This window comes from Diabrotica undecimpunctata, chromosome 7 (assembly GCF_040954645.1).
Source record: "Diabrotica undecimpunctata isolate CICGRU chromosome 7, icDiaUnde3, whole genome shotgun sequence".
Classification (NCBI taxonomy): domain Eukaryota; kingdom Metazoa; phylum Arthropoda; class Insecta; order Coleoptera; family Chrysomelidae; genus Diabrotica; species Diabrotica undecimpunctata.
The window spans coordinates 92,694,093-92,717,675 of record NC_092809.1 but is presented as its reverse complement, the minus strand read 5'-3'; the positions used below and the strand labels follow the sequence as shown (position 1 = coordinate 92,717,675).

Sequence of the window (23,583 nt, the reverse complement as noted above, 5' to 3'; positions counted from 1 at the left end):
CTAGATAACATCGATGAAGACATGAGAAATATGGAAATACGTGCTTGGCGGAGGAAGGCGATGGATAGGGACGACTGGAGAAAAATTCTTGGGGAGGCTAGGACCCACACAGGGTTGTAAAGCCAAAATGATGACTTCGCACAGAACTGCACATGTAGCAGGTTGCGGAGAAAGCCCTTTCGGCATCTACGCTGGTCGGTTTTAGGGTCATCAAATAGTCATAACCTATAGACAAATAATCGCATTTCACTCCTTCGGTCTCAAAAACCGTCATTTCGTAATCTTTTTGAGAATCCGTTTTATTTGCTTATAAAAGTTTTCTCTCTCTTGTTTCAGTTTAATCTTAATTTCTTGTTATAAAGTAAAATTCACGGGCTCCGGATTAGCTGACCCGACTTTGACTTCCATTATGTCCTCTTACAATGGTTCCACAATAAGTTGTTTATTTATATGACTCAACAAATTTTTCATCTCTTGTCAAATTGCATTCTTTTTCGGCATGGGGAAATAACCAGGATTGTTATGTTTGATCCTTTGCTATACTTTTTTGGATTTTGTAAGTAAACTTCTGTTCCTGTAATTTTAGAAAGGCGCCGTTCTGTGATTCTGTTGCGTGGTGCAGTCGAAGCCTAGAATTCTGGCTATTTGGTTTATCTAAGAACAATTTCATGGTTGTGCCGGCTGTTATTAAAGTGGACTGCATGCTGAGGTTGTTGTATTTGATTTGAATGAGTGTATAAGGGTGCTGTATTTAACTTGAATCGGTGGAGGTAGTTGTAGCTGAAGGTTAAATTGATTTAGCAGAAGTGTTAAAGAAGGGGTTGTAATTTGTTTTTATTGGTACTGTGACATATCTGCCGATATTGAGTTTGGCTGTTGTAGAAGTGTCTATGATGTTTGCATCCCTGGCATTTTATATGATTGTTGGTCGACTGGATCATCAGTCTGCTAGTTGAGATTTAATCCGGGTTCATTCCCGGTCGAAAACATTTCTTCTTAAATATTTATCCTTTTGTGTATTTGGTTCTTTCCCATGAGAATATTAATAACAACTGGTAACTGTTTTATTTATTTTGTTTTCAATCGGCTGTGAGTTTATTTTTATGTAGTCATTTGATTTAAGATTTGCAAACATTTACCCAGAGGGTAGATATTGCACTTACTGTTGATTTGTGAGATATTTGGTGATTTCAATAACGTTACGAATAGCTGTTGTTAACCGGGTGATGGTTCAACTGCACTATTTCTACAGATAGACCAACAAAACATCAACCGAACTACCCAATTTAAATATTGGGGATGCTAAATTACACAACAACTAGATCTATACAAAGATATTAAGGCAGAATTGAAACACCTCTCACAACGTTTCTGAAAATTAAATATTTCTGTAACCACAACTTAAACATAAAATTGCACCAAAGAATGATCAAATAATATATTTGGTATGTGTTCTTATATAGCCCCAAGACTTGGATTCTGATGGTTGTTACGATTAATCGTCTAGAAGCCTTCGGGTTGTATGACAGGAAACGAAGCTTAAAATAGGACAAAACCTCTCAAATTTTTCGGAAAATAACGATTTGCACCAAAATTTGGATTCCACTTACCCTCTACTTCAAAATCTATATTGTACCGACGGGCGCCTTTTATTTTTTAAGCGTAAAAACTACCCCTTATTGCAAACATCTATAAAAAAGCTTAAAAAGAATGAAATTTGGTTAAGATGAGATAAATAATGATTGTCTGATACACTCAGGAACTGTTTTACAGGAATTGTTTTACAGGAACTACCATGCAACTTAACCACTCTTTTTTTTTCACTCCATAGTCATATTAAATTGGCAGCCTACCATAGCATATTACATAGATTAATAGAAATTCTGATATCAAAATACAACTTTGAAGTATAATTAAATATAAAGCAAATAGCAGTAAACAATGGGTACAACGAACAAACAATTAATAAAATTTTAAATCAAAATATATACAGGCAAAATATCAACAAAAATAGCCAAACACATAAAAAAGGAAGGAATAACATCACCTTTTAGAACAAATAACGACTTGGGCAAATATATTAAAAATACTAAGAACCAAAATAAAAACCACTTACACAGTGGTGTATAAAAATAACTTTTAACAAACGTATAGCAGAATATAAAAGGGCTTTCAATAAGAGAAAAACAGATTCTACAAACGCGTTCTAGATCATAATCAATCTTTTATTGACGAATTTTTATTTTTTACCAAGCATTTTGTAGGTTTTTATACGAGCTACAAGGCTATTAATATTAAATCCTCAGCCCTCAGTTTCAAAAATGAGTGACTTTAAAAGGGTTGGTAAAGGTAGTTCTTGCATGTTAGTACAAGTTTTCATTGTCAATATCTCGCTCAATTTTTGCTGTACGAAGTCTTGGGAATTAAAAAAGCTAAAATTTTACTTACGGGCATTGGGCATTTTTATTAAACTACAAAAATTCGTTATTCGCTTTTAATTCCATTTTTTTTAATTAATCATTTTAAGTCGGTCAACCTTCTAGAACCTAATAATAATACATAAATAAAGAATACTGCAAAAGGTTAACGACTCATTATATATATATATATATATATATATATATATATATATATATATATATATATATATATAAATATATAACTGTTTTGGATGGGTTGGAGTCAATAATAGGGCTATTGGTTAACTATTTTTTTATTCTCGAGCTTTCAATTGTGTTTACAATTATTATCAAGAGCTAAAAAAGACAAAATACTTACAAGGTTGAACTAAAAAGAAAAAACAATTTTTGTTAACTTACCAAATAAAAATTAGTTTGGTAAGTAAAAATCACTGCTTACATGTTCAAAATATTTAATACAAAAATGTTTTTATCTAATAAATGTTTCTCTGAAAATTTTTTTATAATTTTGAAAACATTTTTTTAATATAAAAATAATTGAATTTATAAATAAGTTCAAATAGCAACCAATTACAAATAGCCTCAATGCATCCAAAACAGTTATATATTTGTTCCAAACAAGTCACAAGTACTTTTTTTTTCTTATTCTTATATATATATATATATATATATATATATATATATATATATATATATATATATACATCGAGAAAAGGAGTACGACCGTCAATCCAATATAAATTAAGGAAAACTCGAAGAGTGGTGGGTTTTTCGGTCAAAGTGGAGAAATAAAAGACAAAGAAGGTGGCTACTTCATCTATTTATTGAAGACGTTTCGCTTCCTAATCAGAAAGCGTCATCATTTCATCTAAAAAGAACAATATGAAAATAGATGTTTGGTTTTTCATATTGTTCTTTTTAGATGAACTAATGATGCTTTCTGATGAAGAAATAATTTCTCAATAAATAGATGAAGTAGCCACCTTCTTTGTCTTTTATTTCTCCACTTTGACCGAAAAACCCACTGCTCTTCGAGTGTTCCTTAATTTATATATATATATATATATATATATATATATATATATATATATATATATATATATATATATATATATATATATATATATGCGTTGTTTTTGAGTTTTTGCGTACCGTAGTGTGCTTGTTGTAGTTTTAATTACTCGTATTTCAAGAAAAAACCGGCGTTACATTAGCATTAAAGTTGTTTTTTTTTTCTGATTTATTTTCCAAATGGACGCCGAGAAAATGACAAGGCGGAAGCAAAAGAAAACGGAACAAGTGTCGTAAAATGTGTTTTGAAAAGTTGGGCATGAACAATATCAATATGATTTTTAATAACTTTTGACAAATCGGCTACTACGATAATCAAAACCAATACCTTTCAAAAGTGGTAAGTTGGAATGATTGTAAAAAGTCTTTAATTACTGACAGAGCTAGTAGGAAGCTTCGGACCATAGAATATAGTGTTTTAATAAATGGAGAAAGAAAATTTGTTTGTCGTCAGGCTTTTATTAGTATCCATGGCATAAGCGAAAAAAGAGTTCTCGTTGTTTTAGACAAGCAGACCACTACAGGAACTGTGCTGGATAACAGAGGGAAGCTAAGTCCAGGAAATAAAATGGTTGGATATAGAAAGCCGTTGGTCAGATACCACATTGATTCACTTGTTACCGTTTCCAGTCACCAAAGCAGAGCCAAAAGTCCTTTTCGAAAATATATGCCACCGGGTTCGTCGATTACTGGAGTATATGGAGCTTATATGGAATGACTGAGAAACACCCATCCTGAAGAACAGCCTGTGATTGAGTCCTACTATCGAAATATTTTTGTTAACGAATTCAAATAGGTGTTCAGCCTCCTTCTGTAGATGATTGTAATGCCTCTAAAATTAAAGTTGAAGTAGATGGGTTAAAGACTAGCAATCCGAATTCCCCCAAAATAACTGACATATAGAGTCGCCCAGATTCCCCCAGAATTTCCCCCTTTACAACAAGCATGGACTTACAACTTAGGAATCCACAACGTTAAAACAGGAGCAGCCATAATGTATGCATGGGATGAAATCATCGCTAAACGCGGATCGTGGGGGAAATAGCCAGTTTTCTTAGTCACTACTTGGAGAACTTTGTTAATAAACATGTTAGAAAAGTTATAATTTTTAGTGATAACTGTGCCGGTCAAAATAATAACATAAACGTTGTTTTGTATAACCTTCGCCACATTCAGGCAAATCGCTTTGATCTTATTAAGCACGTTTTTTTAATGTCAGGGCATTCGATGATACGATGTTCATCGAGATTTTGGTTCAATTAAAGTAAAGATCAAGGACTGTGAGGTACTTTGAAGGAACACTATATCCATTTCATTACACACACTAAAAAAAGAAACAAATTCCACGTTGTTAATCTCACGAGGGAAATGGTTAAAGATTTCAGTATTCTTAAAAAATCAGCAACTAAATCTCAAATGTTGGGAGCTTACTTCAAGAATGGCAGAATATTTGAATTTTTAAAAGATTTTAAGATAGGTTTAAAATTCAAATTGCATATAACACGAATATTCCTACAAATGTCATACTCCAAATGGGACGAAAGAGACTTCACGATGTAATAAATTTTAACTTGATAGTATAGAACTTTCTCTCAAATACCAGGGTGCTCTCAAGCTTACAGAAGAAAAGAAAAAGGACTCACAAGATCTTCTTGATTATGTACCCATGTCTCACAAGCGTGCTTTACAAGAAGCTATTGGTGGAGGAATTAGTTCAACTGAAGTCAAAGAAACTGTAGACGATGAAAATCAAATTGAAGCATTATTTGTGAATATGGAAATTATTTTACTGTTATTAGCTTCCACAGACTTTGTTAACAAAACTACGTTTATTTTTGTAAAATAAAAAATATTAAACCCTGTTTCTTTTCATTTTATAAAAATCGTGCAAATGTTGCAAAGTCCTCTTTTAACAACAGTATAGTTTTATGGGATTAAGACACAATTGGTTGTAGTGATAATTAAAAAAAAAACATTTTTCTCTCTTTAAAAATAATGTAATTATCATTACAGCCAATTGTGGCTAAATCCCATAAAACTATACCTTTATCAAACATGTCACAAATAAATCGCTTCAGAACTTATCCTCGTTTAAGTTTTTTTAATGAAATAAAACTTGTTCGGTCTTACTATTCGAACATGTTTTTAAACTTTATACTCAGTTTTCCAGAAACGTGTTTTTGCAGTTTAACTTTGCGCTTCCAAGCTCCTGATATGTTAAGACGATTTAGTTATAAGTAGCAGATCCCTTTGGAATTTTACACTACTAAAATACGTCAGCTTCTTTATTTTCTGGCTAGGGTTTGAACCATCGTCCGCTAAATCATTCGACTGTGAAGTGAATGCAAGTCGTCCGTCTCTGGACTCTTGACCATCTGACCGACAAACACATTACAAATAAACAAATTAACAAGATTATGTACACATCTTTAATATATTTGCAATAAATGACACCTCTAAAGATTAGGATAATTTGTTGGTATTTATTGGCTCTATTAATTTAGTAAGTTCTTACTAAACATTCTAAATACAATAAAAAGTTTAAAAATACATTATCTTTATTTATGTAATTAAAAATATACAAAGGATATAACACAGGTAATTTTAGTTTTTTATAATAGTAACTTGAATGGGAGTTGTTTGACTGAAATCAATTGCAAAAGCCTCATGACTGTGAGTATGATGAACATACACTTTCTTCCCGGTTGTCATTAAACATCCCCTACATTTATACTTTCCAACATATTTACAACGCCATCTAGTCTTATCAGTTTCTGTGTAATGAAGTCGATATTCATAACCACCCAATATGATTTTTGGATTTTTTCGAAGCTTTCCTAAATATATTATACCTAAAATCAAAGAATAAGATAACAATAAAAAAGATTAAATATTGTATTGATATCGGGATTAAACCACAATTGATTGTTATAACAATTATATTTTACATTGGCTTTTGTTGTTTCGGTTTCTAATTTGGAAATCGATTAAAGGCTTTTTTCGTAAAAGTGGTTTTTGTAATGATGAATTTCATCCGTTCCAAAAAGATCGGCTTTCGATATACTGAGTTTATTCCGGTCTGCCAAATACCGATAACAGTGCTAGTAAGAGTATACCACCGGTATGGTGCATAAAATTAATGTAAAAAATCCATTATTCGAAAACCGATAGCTTTAAGAAAAGATCCTGAAAAAAATTGGATTTTTTTTTCCAAATGAGGGACATAGATATGCAAGCTCTAACAACTCTATGTTGGAACAAGCAGTTATTTTACGAATATAATACCAATTTACCAAAATTCTTTTGTTTCATTCTTTTTTTAATTGGAAATATGAAATTAACAACATTTTTTATGATGTATGTATGATGTACGTATGTAACAATTATATATTTTATATTGGCTACCATTTATTTAGATTGACTACTATTTAATTAATTGTTTCATAATCGAAAACTGCTGGCAACTAAATATTGGAACATTATTTGGTTTTCCTCACGTTTTTTAAATTTTATCAGCCTGTAACAAAGAATGTTTTGAAGTCTAATATACGAGTAGGTGGTGCATTGTCAACAATAACTGTCACGCATCATTTGAGTATGAATAAATACAACCCTCAGTTTTATTACGAGTAAAATATAATAATAGCACGTGGAAAACCTACTAATCCAAAAGTTCGATAAATTATTATTCATCAGTACAATTGGCAGCCTACCATAGCATCTTACATAGATTAATAGAAATTCCGACGTCGAAATACAACTTTGAGATAGAATTAAATATTAAGCAAATAGCAGTAAATAATGAGTACAACGAACAAACAATAATTAAAGTTTTAAATTAAAAACTCCACAAGAAAGCCCTGAAATTAGTATTTCCACCACCAGAGAAAAAACCTAGCACCTTCTGCTCGATTACAAATACAGGAAATATATCAAAAAAATTGCCAAAAACATAAAAAAAGGAATAACACCAGCTTTTCGAACAAATATATTAAAAATAACAAGAGCCAAAATAAAAAGCACTTACACAGTGGTGTATACAAACTTAAATGTCACGACTGCCCAAAAACTTACATCGGTCAAACTGGTAAAACTTTTAATAAACGTATAGCAAAACATAAAAGAGCTTTCAATAAGAGAAAAACAGATTCTACATATGCACTTTACCTTCTAGATCATAATCAATCTTCTAATGACAAATTTTTATTTTTTACCCTAGAAATTTTTGTAAAAAAGCATTTTGTAGGTTTTTATTCCAGCTATAAGGCTATTAATATTAAATCCTCAGCCCTCAGTTTCAAAAATGAGTGACTTTAAAAGAGTTGGTAAAGGCAGTTTTTGCATGTTAGTATAAGTTTTGATTGTCAATATCTCACTCAATTCGCTTGCCGTACAATTTCTTGTGAATCAACAAGGCTACAATTTTAAATAAAAACATTTTTTTCGTATCTCTATTACTAATCTTTCTATTTTAAAAACAAGGGCATTTTAACGAAACTACAATTTTTTTAATTAATCATTCTAAATCGGTAAACCTTCTAGAATGTATTATTAATACATAAATAAAGAATACTGAAAAAGGCCAACGACTAATTTTAATTACGGTGGTAACTAGGGGGTTGTTTCCGCTCACTTTCTCGCTGAAAAAAATAGGGACTGACTCCTAAGTGACTAATATTAGGCGTTAGGCTTTCATGGACATCGTCTAAATTGTTAAACTGTTTGTTAGGGATGTTAGGCCGTCGTCTTTTGAGATTAGTTCTCGACGTTTCGCCAACACTAGGGGTTGGTATCTTCTGGAGATGTTACTGCTTCGATTGTAAGCTGAAACTGACGCCGCGTTACGGAGGTCATATTTATACTTCCTACTTGCCTCCCCTTCACTGGTTTCGGCGTGAGGCGGCGTGTCGTCGTTTGTAGCTTTTCTTTTTTTGTGATTTGAGGGAAGGGTGTTTGTTGATTTTAATATCGGCATCCATGTTTTGTTAATTCTTAGTCCTTCTTCTATCCGATTAAAATTATTTGGATGCTTATATATTTCCAGCGCTTCCCGATATAACTGTGGGTAATACTGTGATGTTTTATCCAGCATCTGCGATTCTTTAAACAGTATCCGATGTTTTCCGCTTCCCAAAGCGTGTTCGAACCAAACGAACGCTCAACCAAACATAAGGAGATAGAATTAAAACAAAACACAGAAAGGACAGTAGCTAACCTTACAGATAAGGTTTTAACTCCAGCCGAAACATCATTGCTAGCCAAAGGGAAAAATTTTTCGATTGCACCTAAAGTTATACCCAAGGAAGATATCATCGCTAATATCGAGTCTGCGATTCGAAACTTACCAATTAAAAAAACTGAAGAAATAAGGACAGAATTAGCGAGAATTTTGCATAAAGCTAAGACACCGAAAAATAACCTGAGTCACCAAGAAATCCGTGCCATAAAATCTTTAAACGCAGACAAAGATGTTGTAATTTTACCAGCAGACAAGGAAAACGCCACCGTCGTAATGAAGACAACCGACTACAAAACGAAAATATAAGATCTTCTAGATCCTGCGATATATAAAAGACTTAAAAAGGATCCCATAGCAGTCACCCTACCAAAAATCAATAAACTTACAAAACTGTCGTCCATACCAGAGGATACAAAGCCAAGAATATGCAACAGCGGAACAGTCCCACCAAGCCTGTATGGCTTATCAAAAATACACAAAGACGATGTACCTCTACGCCCTATTGTAAGCTCCATAGGGTCTCCGTCTTACAGCCTTGCTAAATATCTGGCCAATATTTGACAACCACACATAGGAAAAAACGATGCCTTCGTAAAATCATTTGCTCATGGGCGTATGCCCATTTCATCTAGAAGATCAAAGGAGTAACTTTATAGAAACCTGAATTTAATTGAGGGACTAGTTTCCAAGGATATGTTGGAATTATACCGTATTTGCCTCACTACCACCTACTTTTCATGGGAAGACCAGATGTATGAACAGGTAGATGGAGTAACAATGGGAAGTCCACTAAGCCAGGTCGTAGCCAACCTTTTCATGAAGCATCTTGATGGATAATGGAGTCATCATATAAGCCAAGGGTATAGTTTAAATACGTTTATGACACTTTTGTGATTTTTGGTCACGGAGTAGAAAAACTTAACGATTCCCCATCTTATATAAACACACTAGATCCAAATATTCAATTTACGATGGAAACAGAGAAAGATTACTAACTACCGTTCCTAGATTTAGTAGTAAATCGAAAGGAAGGTTACTTAGGACAGAAAGTGTATCAAAAACCTACACACACGGACAGATACCTAAACAGGAACTCAAATCATCATCCAGACCAAAAACAAGGGACCATCAAAACTCTGGCGGAGAGTGCGAAGAGAATTTGTGAACCACAGCATCTGCAAAGTAAACTTCTTTATATGAAAAAATCTCTAATCTCTCTCTCTCTCTAATGAAGAAAAATCTCTCTCTAATGGTTAAACCAGAAGAGACATACATAAAGCGATTAACAACGTTTCTAGAAGACAGGACGAAGAAACAGCATGTATAGACAAAGCGTTCGTGCTCTATATATCGGGGGTAACAGACAGAATTAGGCGAATACTTAAAAAAGCCAATGTAAAGACCACTATTTAATTAATTGTTTGATAATATAAAATATTTTCCAGCCAACAAAGAAAATCTAGGACTGTTTAAGATCGGTGAAGAACAAACGCAACCCGTTAGCAATGGCCGGAGTATACCGAATACCATGCACATGTGGAATGGTACATGTGGGAACCACAAAAAGACACACAAACACAAGGATAAACGAACATAAAAGCCATTGTCGTTTAGGGAATATCGACAAATCTGCCGTTGCCGATCACGCTTTGAGAAGCGGAAGAACATCGGATACCGTTTGAAGAAACGCAGATGCTGGATAAAACATCAAAGTACTACCCACGGTTATATCGGGAAGCGGTGGACATATATAAGCATCCAAATAATTTTAATCCGATAGTAGAAGGACTAAGAATTAACAAAAAATGGATACCAATATTATAATCCACAAACACCCTTCCCGCATATCACGAAAAAACAAAAGCGACAAACAACGATACGCCCCCTCACCTCGAAACCAGTAGAAAGCGCTCAGGGAAGGCGAGTAGAAAATATAAATATGACCTCCGTAGTACAACGTGGCAGCTTGTATAGACAGGAGGAATCGGTTTTCTGTGGTTTCTGGGTCCCACTGCACAACGATACCTGTCTATTGCAGAGGATCGCTACAGCTGACCTCACGCGATCGCGTTCAGTACATTTAGGTACTAATTTATCAATTTATAAACATATATATTTATATTACACTAACATATTTTTTAAATCAATAAATTCTGAAAAGGATCGTTTTACCAATACCTTTCACCTCTGATTGTCTAGTGCGCTCCTCCAACGACTAGTCACAACAAAACACCAGTGGATCTACGTAGCCAGGAAAAATTAGCCGCCACACAAAAAACAAACCACGTCCTAAAGTGGTGGAAAACATATAACAGGACACAAAACTCCGGACTAAAAAAGAAAACACCCACTGCGAGTACAAACTGACAATGGACAACGCGGCGTCAGTTTCAGCTCACAAGCGAAGCAGTAACATCTTCAGAAGATGCCAATCCCTAGTGTTGGCGAAACGTCGAAAACTAATCTCAGAACACAACGGCCTAACAGCCCGAACAAACAGTTTAACAAGGTTGAATAATATTAGTCTTAAAGAAAATTTTTTTATTTTTTTCAAAAGGTACATTTTTTATTTCTGAGTTATTAGCAGAAATCTGATTAAAAACATGGATTTTTTGATACACCAAACTCTTTCGATAGCGAATAAATCGAAAACTATTAATTTTATCTAAAAAATTTGTAGAACATTTTTTGCTTAGAATGAATTTTTCTATCAATTTTTGAGGTAAAACTATAATATATATAAAACTACCCCCATGGTAAAAGCGCCTTTCGGCGTCATATTGATTTTGATGTTGATCCTTGGACTATCCACTACTTATTCTTAAATTTTCAAGTAAATCGATCTTTTCCGAAAAAATTGCGAGGTGAAAACCTTTCTAGACTAATGTGATTGCGTTAGTCCAGGTACATTTATGTAAAAAATGTACGAGCCAGTTTTAAATAGAGCAAACGCCGTTGGTAAAATATTTAAAACTAATAAGGTAAAAAACATATGATTCCTATACAAACAAAAATAAAATTAAGAATTATTACTTTAAGGGAAGTCTAGGTGTAGCACCAATTAATGGCAACACGTAAGAGCACATATTAAGATGATTTAGTCATAAGTAGCAGATTAGTTTAGAATTTTACACTACTAAAATACGTCAGCTTTTTTACTTTCTGACGAGAAGTTAATGCGAGACGACCGTCTGGCATCTTGGCTATCTGACCAACAAACAATTTATTACAATTATTTAAAAAATTAACAAGATTTCATATTACAACCTTAATAAATTTGCAATAAATGGCACCTTTAAAGATTAAGATAATTTCTTGGTATTTATTGGCCATAATAATTTAGTAAATCCTTACTAAACATTTTAAATACAGTAAAAAAGTTTAAAAATACATTATCTTTATTTATGTAATTAAAAAATATACAAAGGATATAACATGGGTAATTTTAATTTCTTATAATAGTAACTTCAATGGGAGTGGTCTGACTTAAATCAATTGCAAAAGCCTCATGACTGTGAGTATGATGAACATACACTTTCTTTCCGGTTGTCATTAAACATCCCCTACATTTATACTTTCCAACATATTTACAACGCCATCTAGTCTTATCATTTTCTGTGTAATGAAGTTGATATTCATAACCACCCAATATGATTTTTGGATTTTTTCGAAACTTTCCTAAATATATTATACCTAAAATGAGAAAATAAGATAACAATACACAAGACTAAATATTGTATTTATATGGGGATTAAACCACAATTAATTGTTATAACAATTATATTTTCAACGAAATATAATATACAACGAAATTTTCAAAATTCGAGTGACGCACCCACCAAAATTTAAATGTCAAACTGAAATATTTTAAAACTTCATGACTTGCTTTATCTCCAGGCTGGAATATTGAAATTTTTTCTAAACGAACGGTTTTCAGAATATTACATTTAATCCGTTCCAAAAAAATCGGATTTCAATATACTGAATTTATTCCGGGCTGCCAAATGACGATAAGAGTGGCAGTGAGAGTATACTACCGGTATGGTGCATAAAATTAATGTAAAGTAAAAAATCCATAATTCGAAAACCAATAGTTGTTCAATTTAATATTTTATTATATTATATTAATATTTTATGTCTGGCAACACTGTATTAAAAGTTTGCCTGTCATCTTTATGTCAACTGTCGGAAGACATATCTCCTCCATATTTGTTCTTTTATAAGCAATGTAATAACAATTTTCGCAAGGCAATACCTACACACGCTAATTTTTGTCTATCGATGTCTATTTTTTTCCACCCTAATTTCGAATAAATATAATTCAAATTTAATCATGGTCCTTCGCATATAGCCGGATTGGGTGTAAAACAAGTTTACTAGTATATAAAAGCGAGAACGAGAATCACCATCACGCCATTCAAGGAACAATTAAGGTCAGTCCATTCCATGTTCATACCAATTTATACTATCATTAAACCTTTAAAATATCCATTTTTTCCTAGCCATTTATATTATCTAAGGTTGAGCTTTGGGCTATTTTTGATTTGAACAATTTTTCAGTAGGTACTATAAACTATTAACACTAATTTACATAAAAAAATCAGACAAAATGGCATTATCAGGCAGAGACTTTAGAGATCTAGATACTTTAAAACGAACTCGTGGGTCAATTAAGAAAAAGTTAACAATTTTACAAAACCACATAACAAAGATTAGAGATGCAACAATTATAGCTGATATGGCCGACATTCAATTAAGATACAACAATATTATTAATTTAATTAAGGAATTTGAACAAATACAACAATTAATTGAGCAAAAATGCGATGAATCAGAATTAGATGAACAATTTGACGAACGGGAACAATTTGAAAATAAATTTTATAGTGTTGTTGCATATTTAAAAACCTTCAGAGACAAAAATAATTCCAACAATGTTTCAGTTTCAAACAGTAATGTTAATCCTATAAATACTCATGATTCCCTCTCAAATTTTTTGTTGTCTAAAATTAAGCTTCCAGTTTTTAATGGAGAATATGACCATTGGATGGAATTCAAAAAAAGTTTTATGGCTACTATTCATTCAAATTAAACACTCAATGATGGTCAAAAGTACAATTTTTTAAAGGCAGCACTTGAAGGTTATGCTAAAAGAACTATTTCAGGTTGTGATGAAAATCAAGATTATCTCAGGGCTTGGGAAATGCTTTGTGACAAATTTGACAAAAAGAAATTTCTTGTTAATACACATATAAAATCATTATTTAATACTAATTCTATGCAAAAGGAACCTTTTTACAATTCAGAAATCTTTTAGATGAAGTATCAAAGCATTTGTCTGCCTTGGAAGGTATGCAATTAACTAAAGCTGCACTATGGAACATGGTTATAATTCATGTAATTTACTACAAGCTAGACAAAATTATTCAAAATAAGTGGAAAGAGTTCCATACAAAATCAGATATGCCTACATTAACAGAATTTCTTGAATTTTTAAAAGAAAGACAAGATATATTAGAGTCTATAGAGGAACCTCATTCTAATACAAAGATATTAAATCAATTTAATAAACCACCTAGGGAGTTTTACCCACGTTCTCAAGTAAATTTATCAATAAATGCAATTAAATGCAATCTATGTAAAGGTGAGCATACTATTTATACATGTAAAGAGTTTTTAAAATTATCAGTGAATCAAAGATGGGATAAAATAAAAGCATTAGAGTTGTGTTCAAATTGTTTACGAATTGGTCATGCCAAAAATACTTGCACTATTGGCTCTTGTAAAAGGTGCAGACGCAAACATAATACTCTTCTTAGGATTTGTGATCTTCGCAACCAACACTGTATTAAAAGTTTGCCTGTCATTTTTATGTCAACTGTCGGAAGACATATCTCCTCCATATTTGTTCTTTTATAAGCAATGTAATAACAATTTTAGCAAGGCAATACACACGCTAATTTTTGTCTATCGATGTCTATTTTTTCCACCCTAATTTCCAATAAAAACAATTCAAATTTAATAAATATTTCTAACAAAAAATCCTGAAAAAATTGGATTTTTTTCCGAATTAGAGATATAGATATAAGAGCCCTAACAACTATACGTTGAAACAAGCAGTTATTTTGCGAATTTAAAACCAATTTACCGAAATTCTTTTATTTAATTTTCTTTAGTTGTAAATATGAAATTAACATTTTTATGATGTATGAAATTATTTTTGCGGCTTAATTATATATTTATTGATTACTATTTAATTTAATCGTTTGATAATCGAAAACTGCTGACAACTAAATATTGGAACATTTTTTGCTTCTCCTGACGTGTCTTAAATTTTATCAGCCTGGCACAAAAAAAGGCTTTGAAATCAAACATAGAGTAGGTAGTGCGTTGGCAACAATAATTGTAACGCATCATTTGAGTATAAATAAATATAACCGTCAGTTTTATTATGAGTAAAATATGATGGCACGTGGGAAACCTACTGATCCAAAAGTTCGATCCAAAAATTATTATTCATGAGTACCATGAAGGGAAAACGTTATATTTGAGCTAAATCAAAACTTTCATGGACAAAACATAACTGGGACGAAGTTATCTATAGCAACGAAAGCAAATTTAATGTCTGTGTGTGAGATTATCGAAAGCGTGTGATTCGGGAAAAAACAGAAGCATCCCATACTTTTTTTAGAAACCTTTTTCCATAAATTTTTCTTAAAAGAACTGTAAAGTTTCCACAGGGCATCATGTTGTGGGGTTGTATATCGGTCAAATGATTGAAAACTTTATACATTTTATTGAGGTCATAGTAAACGCAGTAAAATATCAAGATATCCCTGAATATTCATTTCTACTAAGTGCGGCAAAGTTATATCCATCCGGAGATTTTATCTTTCAGCAGGATGGAGCCTTATGCCATACGGCTAAATCTACCAAAAAATGGATGGGATAACATGACATTAAAGTTTTGTCACATCTTTCTGCTCGGACCCTAATCCAATAGAAACACTTTGGCAAAAAATGAAACAACGCCTAAGAAATATAATCGTCAGCGTACTTTGCCACAACTACGTGCTAAATTACAAGAAATATTGGATAGATTCACTACTGAATTATATGAAGGCCTAGTTGATACAATCCCTAAATTACAGTTCAGACTGTTATTCAAGCTAAGGGCGACGTTACGCCATATTAATTTTTATTTTAATTTGTTAAAAATCTCTGTTTCAATATTTGGTTATCAGCATTTTTTGGCTATCAAACAATTAATAAAATAGTAATGGACATAAAATATATAATTACACTGGAAAAATAATTCCACACACCATAAAAAATGTTATTAATTTCATTTTTACAATTAAAAAAATTAAAATAAAAGAATTTCGGAAAATTTGATTCACAAAATAACTGCTTGTTACAACATATAGTTGTTGTGGCTCATACCAGGTTAAAATTATTCTCTTGCTGCTACAGATAAACCAATTAAATTAAATTTTAAAAATTCGGGTTACGCATCCGCCAAAATGTAGTCACAAATAATTTTTAACTTGATATCCTGCTTTATCTCCAGGCTGGAACACTGAAATTTTTTGGAATTTTTAAAGTGAACGATTTTTGGAATATTAAATTTAATCTGTTCTAAAAAGACCGGATTTCGATATACTGAGTTTATTCCGGGCTGCCAATTGCCGATAAGAGTGGCAGTATAGTGCATAGACTTAATTTAAAAATTCATTATTCGAAAACCTTAAGAACAAATCCTGAAAAAAAAAACGGATTTTTATTTCTAAGTGACATATATACCAGTGACATATTATTCTGTTGTTGCCACAGATAAACCAATTAAATGTAATTTAAAAAATTTGGGATACCCCTCCGCCAAAATTTAGACTGTTAACATGTTACCAGAAATAATTTCCAACTTCATAACCTGCTTTCTCTCCAGGCTTCAGCACTGAAATTTTTCCTAAAGTTAACGGTTTTTGTAATATTAAATTTAATCCATTCTAAAAAGATCGGCTTTCGATATACTGAATTTACTACACCGTAAATGAGCCAATGAGAGTAATCGTGTGTAGAAACGTATCTAGATACAGGCACCAGTTCGATTAGAATTTTTTATCGCGTCATGGCATACGATGAACAGTGACAAAATCGAATGTAAATTTGTCCGTATCCGAAAATTCTGAGCAAATCGACATTTTTCTCGACCAAAAGTTCGACACATACCTGTCTGAATGTGAGATTGTAAGCAGAAATATTCTTTTTACTATAAATACCGGTTTTGATTTAGGTACGAGACACTTCTGATGATATAAGTCTGTAAAAAAACTACTTGATACGGTTCTGAAACTATTTTCCTGTGACACTTAACATTGACTTTTGATATTTACCATATTCAATAGAAAGCAACCAAAATTTTAATTAAAATACGTTTATTTGTTTTAAATAAATGTCTTTTCAATTAAAATTTTGATTCACTTCCATTGGACATAGTAAATGAGTAGAGGGATGGAGAAGACAGACCCTCTACAAAGAATGTTGAAAGAATGTTTCGAGGCAGACCAGGGCTCACGAAGCGCTGTAGCGCCAATTACTGATGATGAACAAAATAACTTGAACAGGTAAATATTTTTCTCAGCCGATTCGTACTTATGTTTGATGTAGTTTTTTTTATGTAGTTTGATGTAAAGTGTTTCTCATAATCACACTACGAATAAATATTAGGTATGTTCTCCTTCCCAACTTGTTTCATTTAGAAAGAATAAATAACCCAACAATCATTAACGCCATATGAAATACAACTAGTTTCCCGTCTAAACAAATCAAAATATAATTAGAATTATTTAAAAAGTTAAAATTTTATTTTTTGCTTATACTTCTTATAATCTTTACAGTTTGTGGTATTAACAGAGAACCTTCTTTGATTAGATGTGGAGCATGGTTATGACTGTTCTTAATTTCAACCTGATTTCCGCTCGAATACAAAGTTGCGCTACATTTATTGGAACTCTGATGTTTACAACGCCATCTTGTTCTGTTTGCTTCTTTAATATGGATGTTATACTCGTAATTATCGACAATTAGACGTGGATGTTTTCGTCCTGAACCAAAATATACAACACCTAAAAAATTAATCATTAATACAACAAGAATAAAGAGAGGAATAAAATATTCTATTGTTTGTTTTAGAACCCAACAAAAACATAATATGTAACAATACGACTTACGTATACTACGATACACGTATTGTGTATAAATTTATCAAAAATTTACAACTTTTGGGCTACTCATCATGTTTAAAAAAATGGCAGTGACACGTTTTTGATCAATAACATAATAGGAAACAGTTTTTTTACATTCAGTGATAAATAAACACTATTAAATTTCAATTTGGTGTGATCTCAGAGAAGAAATGTATGAGTTTTTTTTATCATTGTAACGATGTGCTGAACGTTCAACAGTTCGAACCGTGGGAGTGTCGATAATCGAGCAACCATTTCCACGACGAGACGACGAGGTGGGATCCGGAGAGGCTATTTAAGGCGAGCGACTGGCGGAATTAAAGGAGTCTTGTAGCTAACGCTCTAGGCTCCCTGGCTCGCTGGTGTATTGAATCTGCGAGCCAACCCGGACAGAGAGACTTCCGTAGTGAGGATTATACTCTGTCCTTAATCAAGCAGAACCCGTGGGTATCGTGTATTGAACGTTACTGTCAACTCTGACGCAGAGTATAGCGTGGATCTGCACAACCGAACATTTCGATTGCGAGTCCGTTTGGCGCTTCCGCTGGATTGAGGTGGAAGGGAGTATAAGTCTGCATGCGATTGAATTCGCGTATTCCATTTTTTTGTTGTAATAATAATTTTTCTTTTACAGGCGTCCGCCGGGGAATTCACTCTCGCGGGATCCAGATGGAGACAAAGAATACATTTTATTTTTATTTTTGTATATACGTTGAAATTAATAGATTTATTTTTATTTCAACCTGTGGTTTACTTTGTCTGTCGCTTCGAAAGAGCTACCCGTTACAAACTGGCGCCCGAGCAAAATTGGGAAGTGCTAAAAGATACCGAAAATTAATAACATACTGACAGATAATGACACAGATTCAGTCACAGGTACATCATGGATAAACGGCCTTTGCAAAGAGGAATTGCAAAGCGAAGCCGGAAAATGCGGCTTAGATCCCAAGGGAACCGTCGACGAATTGAGAGTACGACTCAGAACCTATTTTAAAGATCGCGAGGAAGCGACAGGAACAATTCCAAAAAAAAAAACTTCCAAGGGAGCAGAATCCGATACACTGACCCAGGAAATTTCGGTCATCCGAAGACAATTACAGGAATTAACAATAACGAAACAAATGGGGCAATCAGAATTGCTAAATCAAGTACGAAAGTGGAACACACACTTCGACAAGAAACATTCAGATGCAATAGAATTCTTAGAAAGGATAGACGAATTAAGCTTGGCCTACGAGATCAATAAACAAGATCTACTAAGAGCATTACCAGAATTATTAGGAGAACACGCATTGTTATGGTACAGAAATAATAACAAAAATTGAAAGTCATGGACAGATTTCAGCGAAGATTTTAAAAAAGCTTTCCCAGAGAATATTTGCTACAACTAGAGGAGAGCAAATCCGAAACAGAAAACAGAGACAAAACGAACCAGTGGATAGATATATCACGAAGATTCAAACATTAATCGGACGAGAACGATCGTTTTCCAGAAACCAAGAACTCGAAAGGATATACAGAAATTTGTTACCAGAATATAAGCTTTATGCTCGCCGCCGGGATTTCGGAAACTTTCGGAAAGCCAAATTACAAGATTTAGCCCAATAATACGAAGCTTTAGAAAACGAAAAGACCCGAGCAAATCAGATTTGTCGTGGAAACTGGAGACGTAAGGACCAAGCAGAGTACGATGCCAAAACGACATGCTTTAGATGCAAGATTCCAGGTCACAGCCGTAAGAACTGCAAATACCATTCCATCAAACTTAAATTCGATAAACATACGACCAAACAATACATATATAACATCAAGAAGAGACATGTAACACTTTAAAAGACTCCACTCAAAATACGGAGTTGAAAGATTCCTAACAAAAAAAACTAAGGGAGTTTGAGAACATAAGAGGACCCACCAACTTAATAAAACACGAAATAATATTGAAGAAAAAGTGCGATCCAGTCAAATAGCCGTATAGGCGGCACAATCCCGCAATCCTACAGATCATCAACCAAAAAGTGGACAAGATGTTAAAAGAAGGAACCATCGAACCCTCCACAAGTGGCTGGAGTTCACCGATTGAACTACTACACCCGTACTAGTTGGGAAAAAGGATAACTCGTACAGATTTTGCATTTACTTTAGAAAAGTCAACGAACTATCAGATAAGGACGCATATCCGTTACCCAGAATATCGGAAATTCTGGATAGACTTAAGGAAGCAAATTTTATCTCAACCCTCGATTCGAAACAGGGATATTTTCAAATACCCCTAGAAGAAGCAAGCCGCCCAGTGACAGCATTCAGCGTACCCGGAAAAGGCCATTTTCAGTTCAAAACCACCCCATTTGGACTGCATTCCGCAGGAGTAACTTTCCAACGCCTACTGGATAAGGTAATACCTCCCGATATGGAATTCGCGTTTGCCTACTTGGATGATATCGTAGTAATATCTAAGACGCTCCAAGAGCATTTAAATCACCTACATGAAGTCTTCCGAAGGCTGAAAGAGGCCAGATTACAGCTGAACTTCGAGAAATGCACATTTTGCCAGTCAGAACTCAGATACTTAGGACACGTGGTTGGAGCAGAAGGAATAAAAACTTACCCGGAGAAAACCAACGCTATAACTGAACTTGCAGCACCGAGAAATGTGCGTCAACTCCGCCGGTTCCTAGGAATAACATCATGGGACCGCCGATTCATAGAGAACTATTCGACAATAGCAGGACCGCTAAACATGCTTCTGAAGAAGAAGATAAGATGGAAATGGACCGATAAGCAGGAAAACGCATTTGAAGAGCTTAAATCAAAGCTTACATCGGCCACAGTATTAGCATGCCCCGATTTTTCGAAAACATTTTACCTGCAAACAAATGCGTCGAACTGCGGACTTGGGGTTACACTTACATAAAAATACGACGGCCAGGATAAAGTAATCGCATATGCTAGTCGAACCCTCACACCGGCCGAAATAATGGGCAATTAATAGCATAGCTAATAGGCAATAATCATGTTGAAGATTCGTTTCTGGCTTCTGCAGTCTTGATACTAGATTACAGTTTCTCTTATAGAATGTTTAGAATAATATTGAATCCATTTTATCAGTTATACATTTATTGTTTTGGCTCCTCCACATGGAACAATTTCATCCAATAATATACAATATTATACTTTTTGTTTTTCATAATCTATGTAGTATAATTTAAGATCAAAATATTCTTTTCAATATTGAATAATAAAATTGACTAATACAAAAACTGACAGGGAGAGCTTCAAAATAAATCTTGAACACAAAATTAATCTTGCTGTCCCATTCAGAAACACGAGGCAACTTGATAACGAATTAGAAGTTTTTATAAAAAAATATCCAACCGGTAGCTTGGAAAAATACTCCCACAATAACTTCTAGAACAAAAGGAAACAACTATTCAAAAGAAATCAGAGAACTAATAGTAGAAAAAAGTGGCAGCAATACAGAGCTCCCCGAGACAAAATTAGTCTAAATAATGCTACACAAAAACTAAAAAGGGAGATTTAGAATATAAAAAAATTCAACAATTGATTCCATTTTAAGTAATTTAACAATTGACCAGAAGACAGATTACTCGTTATGGAAGGCAACAAAAAGAATGAAGAGGCCAATTACTCATTCTCCTCCTATCAAGTAAGAAAACTGCAACTGGGCTAGAAGTAACGAACAGAAAGCAGAATAATTTGCAGCATTTAGAAAGCATGTTCAAACACAACAACAATAATGGTAAAGAACTGAGATGGAAAGAATCATTCCAAACTGAAGAAAGAATAACGTTGACATCATTTAGAGACGTATCAACAGAGATAAAAGAGAATATAAATACTAAGAAAGCTCCAGGACATGATCTCATAATAGGACACCTACTAAAAAATCTACCAAGAAAAGCCATAGTTAAGCTGACACACCTAATAAATGCTGCTTTCAGATTGAGATATGTTCCCAGACTCTGGAAAGATTAAAACCAATAATAGAAAGAAAAAATCTTATACCAAATCATCAATTTCGTTTCAGAAATAAACATTCCATTATAGGTTAAGTTCACATAATAACGAATATAATAGAAAAAAACATTAGAAGAAAAGAAAATCTGCTCTACAATCTTCTTGGACGTAGTACAGGCGTTTGATAAAGTCTGGCCTGAGGGTTTAAACTATAAACTAAGAACATTCATGCCTAAACAGAATTCAGAAGTCTTAGAATCATACATTGCGAATAGATATTTTAGAGTAAAACAAAAAGAAGATCGATTTAAGAGAGATCAAAGCTGGCGTGCTACAAGGGAGTGTATTAGGTTCGGTCCTGTACTTATTTCATACGTGCGACATTCCAGAGCTAGAACAAAACACTATTGCCACCTTCGCGGACGATACGGTCATACTAGCGATAGGAAACACTAGTGAAGAAACGACTGATACGTTGCAACTATCAGTAAATACAATACATACCTGGACCAGAAAATGACAAATAAAATTAAATGAGATTAAATCTGCACACATTAACTTTACAAATAAAAAAATAGAAAATTTCACAGTTAGAATAAATGATACCCATGTTTATTACGCAACATCAGCAAAATACTTGGGCATCATCCTAGTCGCGAAGCTACACTGGAAAGTCCATGTCAAAAAGAAAAGTGGGGAGCTTGATATTAGATATAAGATATTGTATTGGCTGATTCGACAAAATTCAAGATTATCCATTCATAATGAAGTATCCATTTACAAGAAAGTACTGAGGCCAGTATGGGTATACGAGTGCCAACTCTGGGGCTGTACCAAAGCTAGTAATCTACATATTATCCAGAGATTTCAAAACAAAGTACTGGGGAACATTGTTGAGGCTTCTTGGTATATCCGTAACAGTATCCTCCACCAGGACCTGAGTATGGAAACTGTGACCCAAGTAATCAAGAGAACAGCAGCAACTCACAAGCAGACATAAGACACTAACAAGGACAAAAACATTTGAGTTAGTGTAAATGTGTAACAGTTTGGTGTACAAAGCAGATTATGGTGATGTTATTGCATGTTAGTTGTAGTGCATTAGTTGATAGATAAAATAGAGTAAGCCACAGGGAAGCCCTTAAATTTAAATATTTGCTGTTTATTAAGTTAGGTCACAAAATAACTAATTATTGGTCAAATATGACCAGACCACCAGAAACGTTAAATTCTCATTTGGTTCACATACAGATTTGCTCCAGTTATGTTTTCCTTGCTGATGATCATTAGCTTAGTTTTGCTGGTGTTTATATCCAGTCCATATGTATGACTTGTTTCCGTTATTTTGTTCAATAAGTTTTGCAGTCCTTTTATTGGAAAACACTATTGTATCATCTACATGCAGCAGGTTATTGAGCTTGACTCCATTTATTGAGATGCCTTTATCAACATCTTTTAGAGCATCTTCAAAAATGTGCTCCGAGTACAGGTTGAATATCAGTGGTGAAATTATGCACCCCTGTCTCAGTCCCCTTAAGATTTTGGCCTGATCTGTATATTCTCCATATATTCGAAGCAACGCTGATTGATTACAATACAGGTTAGCTATTATTTTTAGGTTTCTTCCGTCAAT

At 33.4% G+C, this 23,583-nt stretch overlaps 1 protein-coding gene across 11 annotated transcripts in view; it reads right to left on the bottom strand.

Annotated features, from left to right (window-relative positions):
* Positions 1-23,583, bottom strand: part of LOC140445580 (uncharacterized) — a 538,348-nt gene that overhangs the window by 68,246 nt on the left and 446,519 nt on the right. Inside the window, exon 5 of one of the 11 annotated variants that reach the window (XM_072537748.1) lies at positions 6,081-6,343. The exons of 9 other annotated variants lie outside the window; for them this stretch is intronic. In XM_072537748.1, coding sequence (XP_072393849.1) covers positions 6,096-6,343 — 248 coding nt within the window. In that variant the 3' untranslated portion in view covers positions 6,081-6,095. Of the gene's footprint in view, positions 1-6,080; positions 6,344-12,160; positions 12,424-23,583 lie in introns of those variants that run through there. One more of the 11 variants, XM_072537746.1, reaches the window with a different exon arrangement.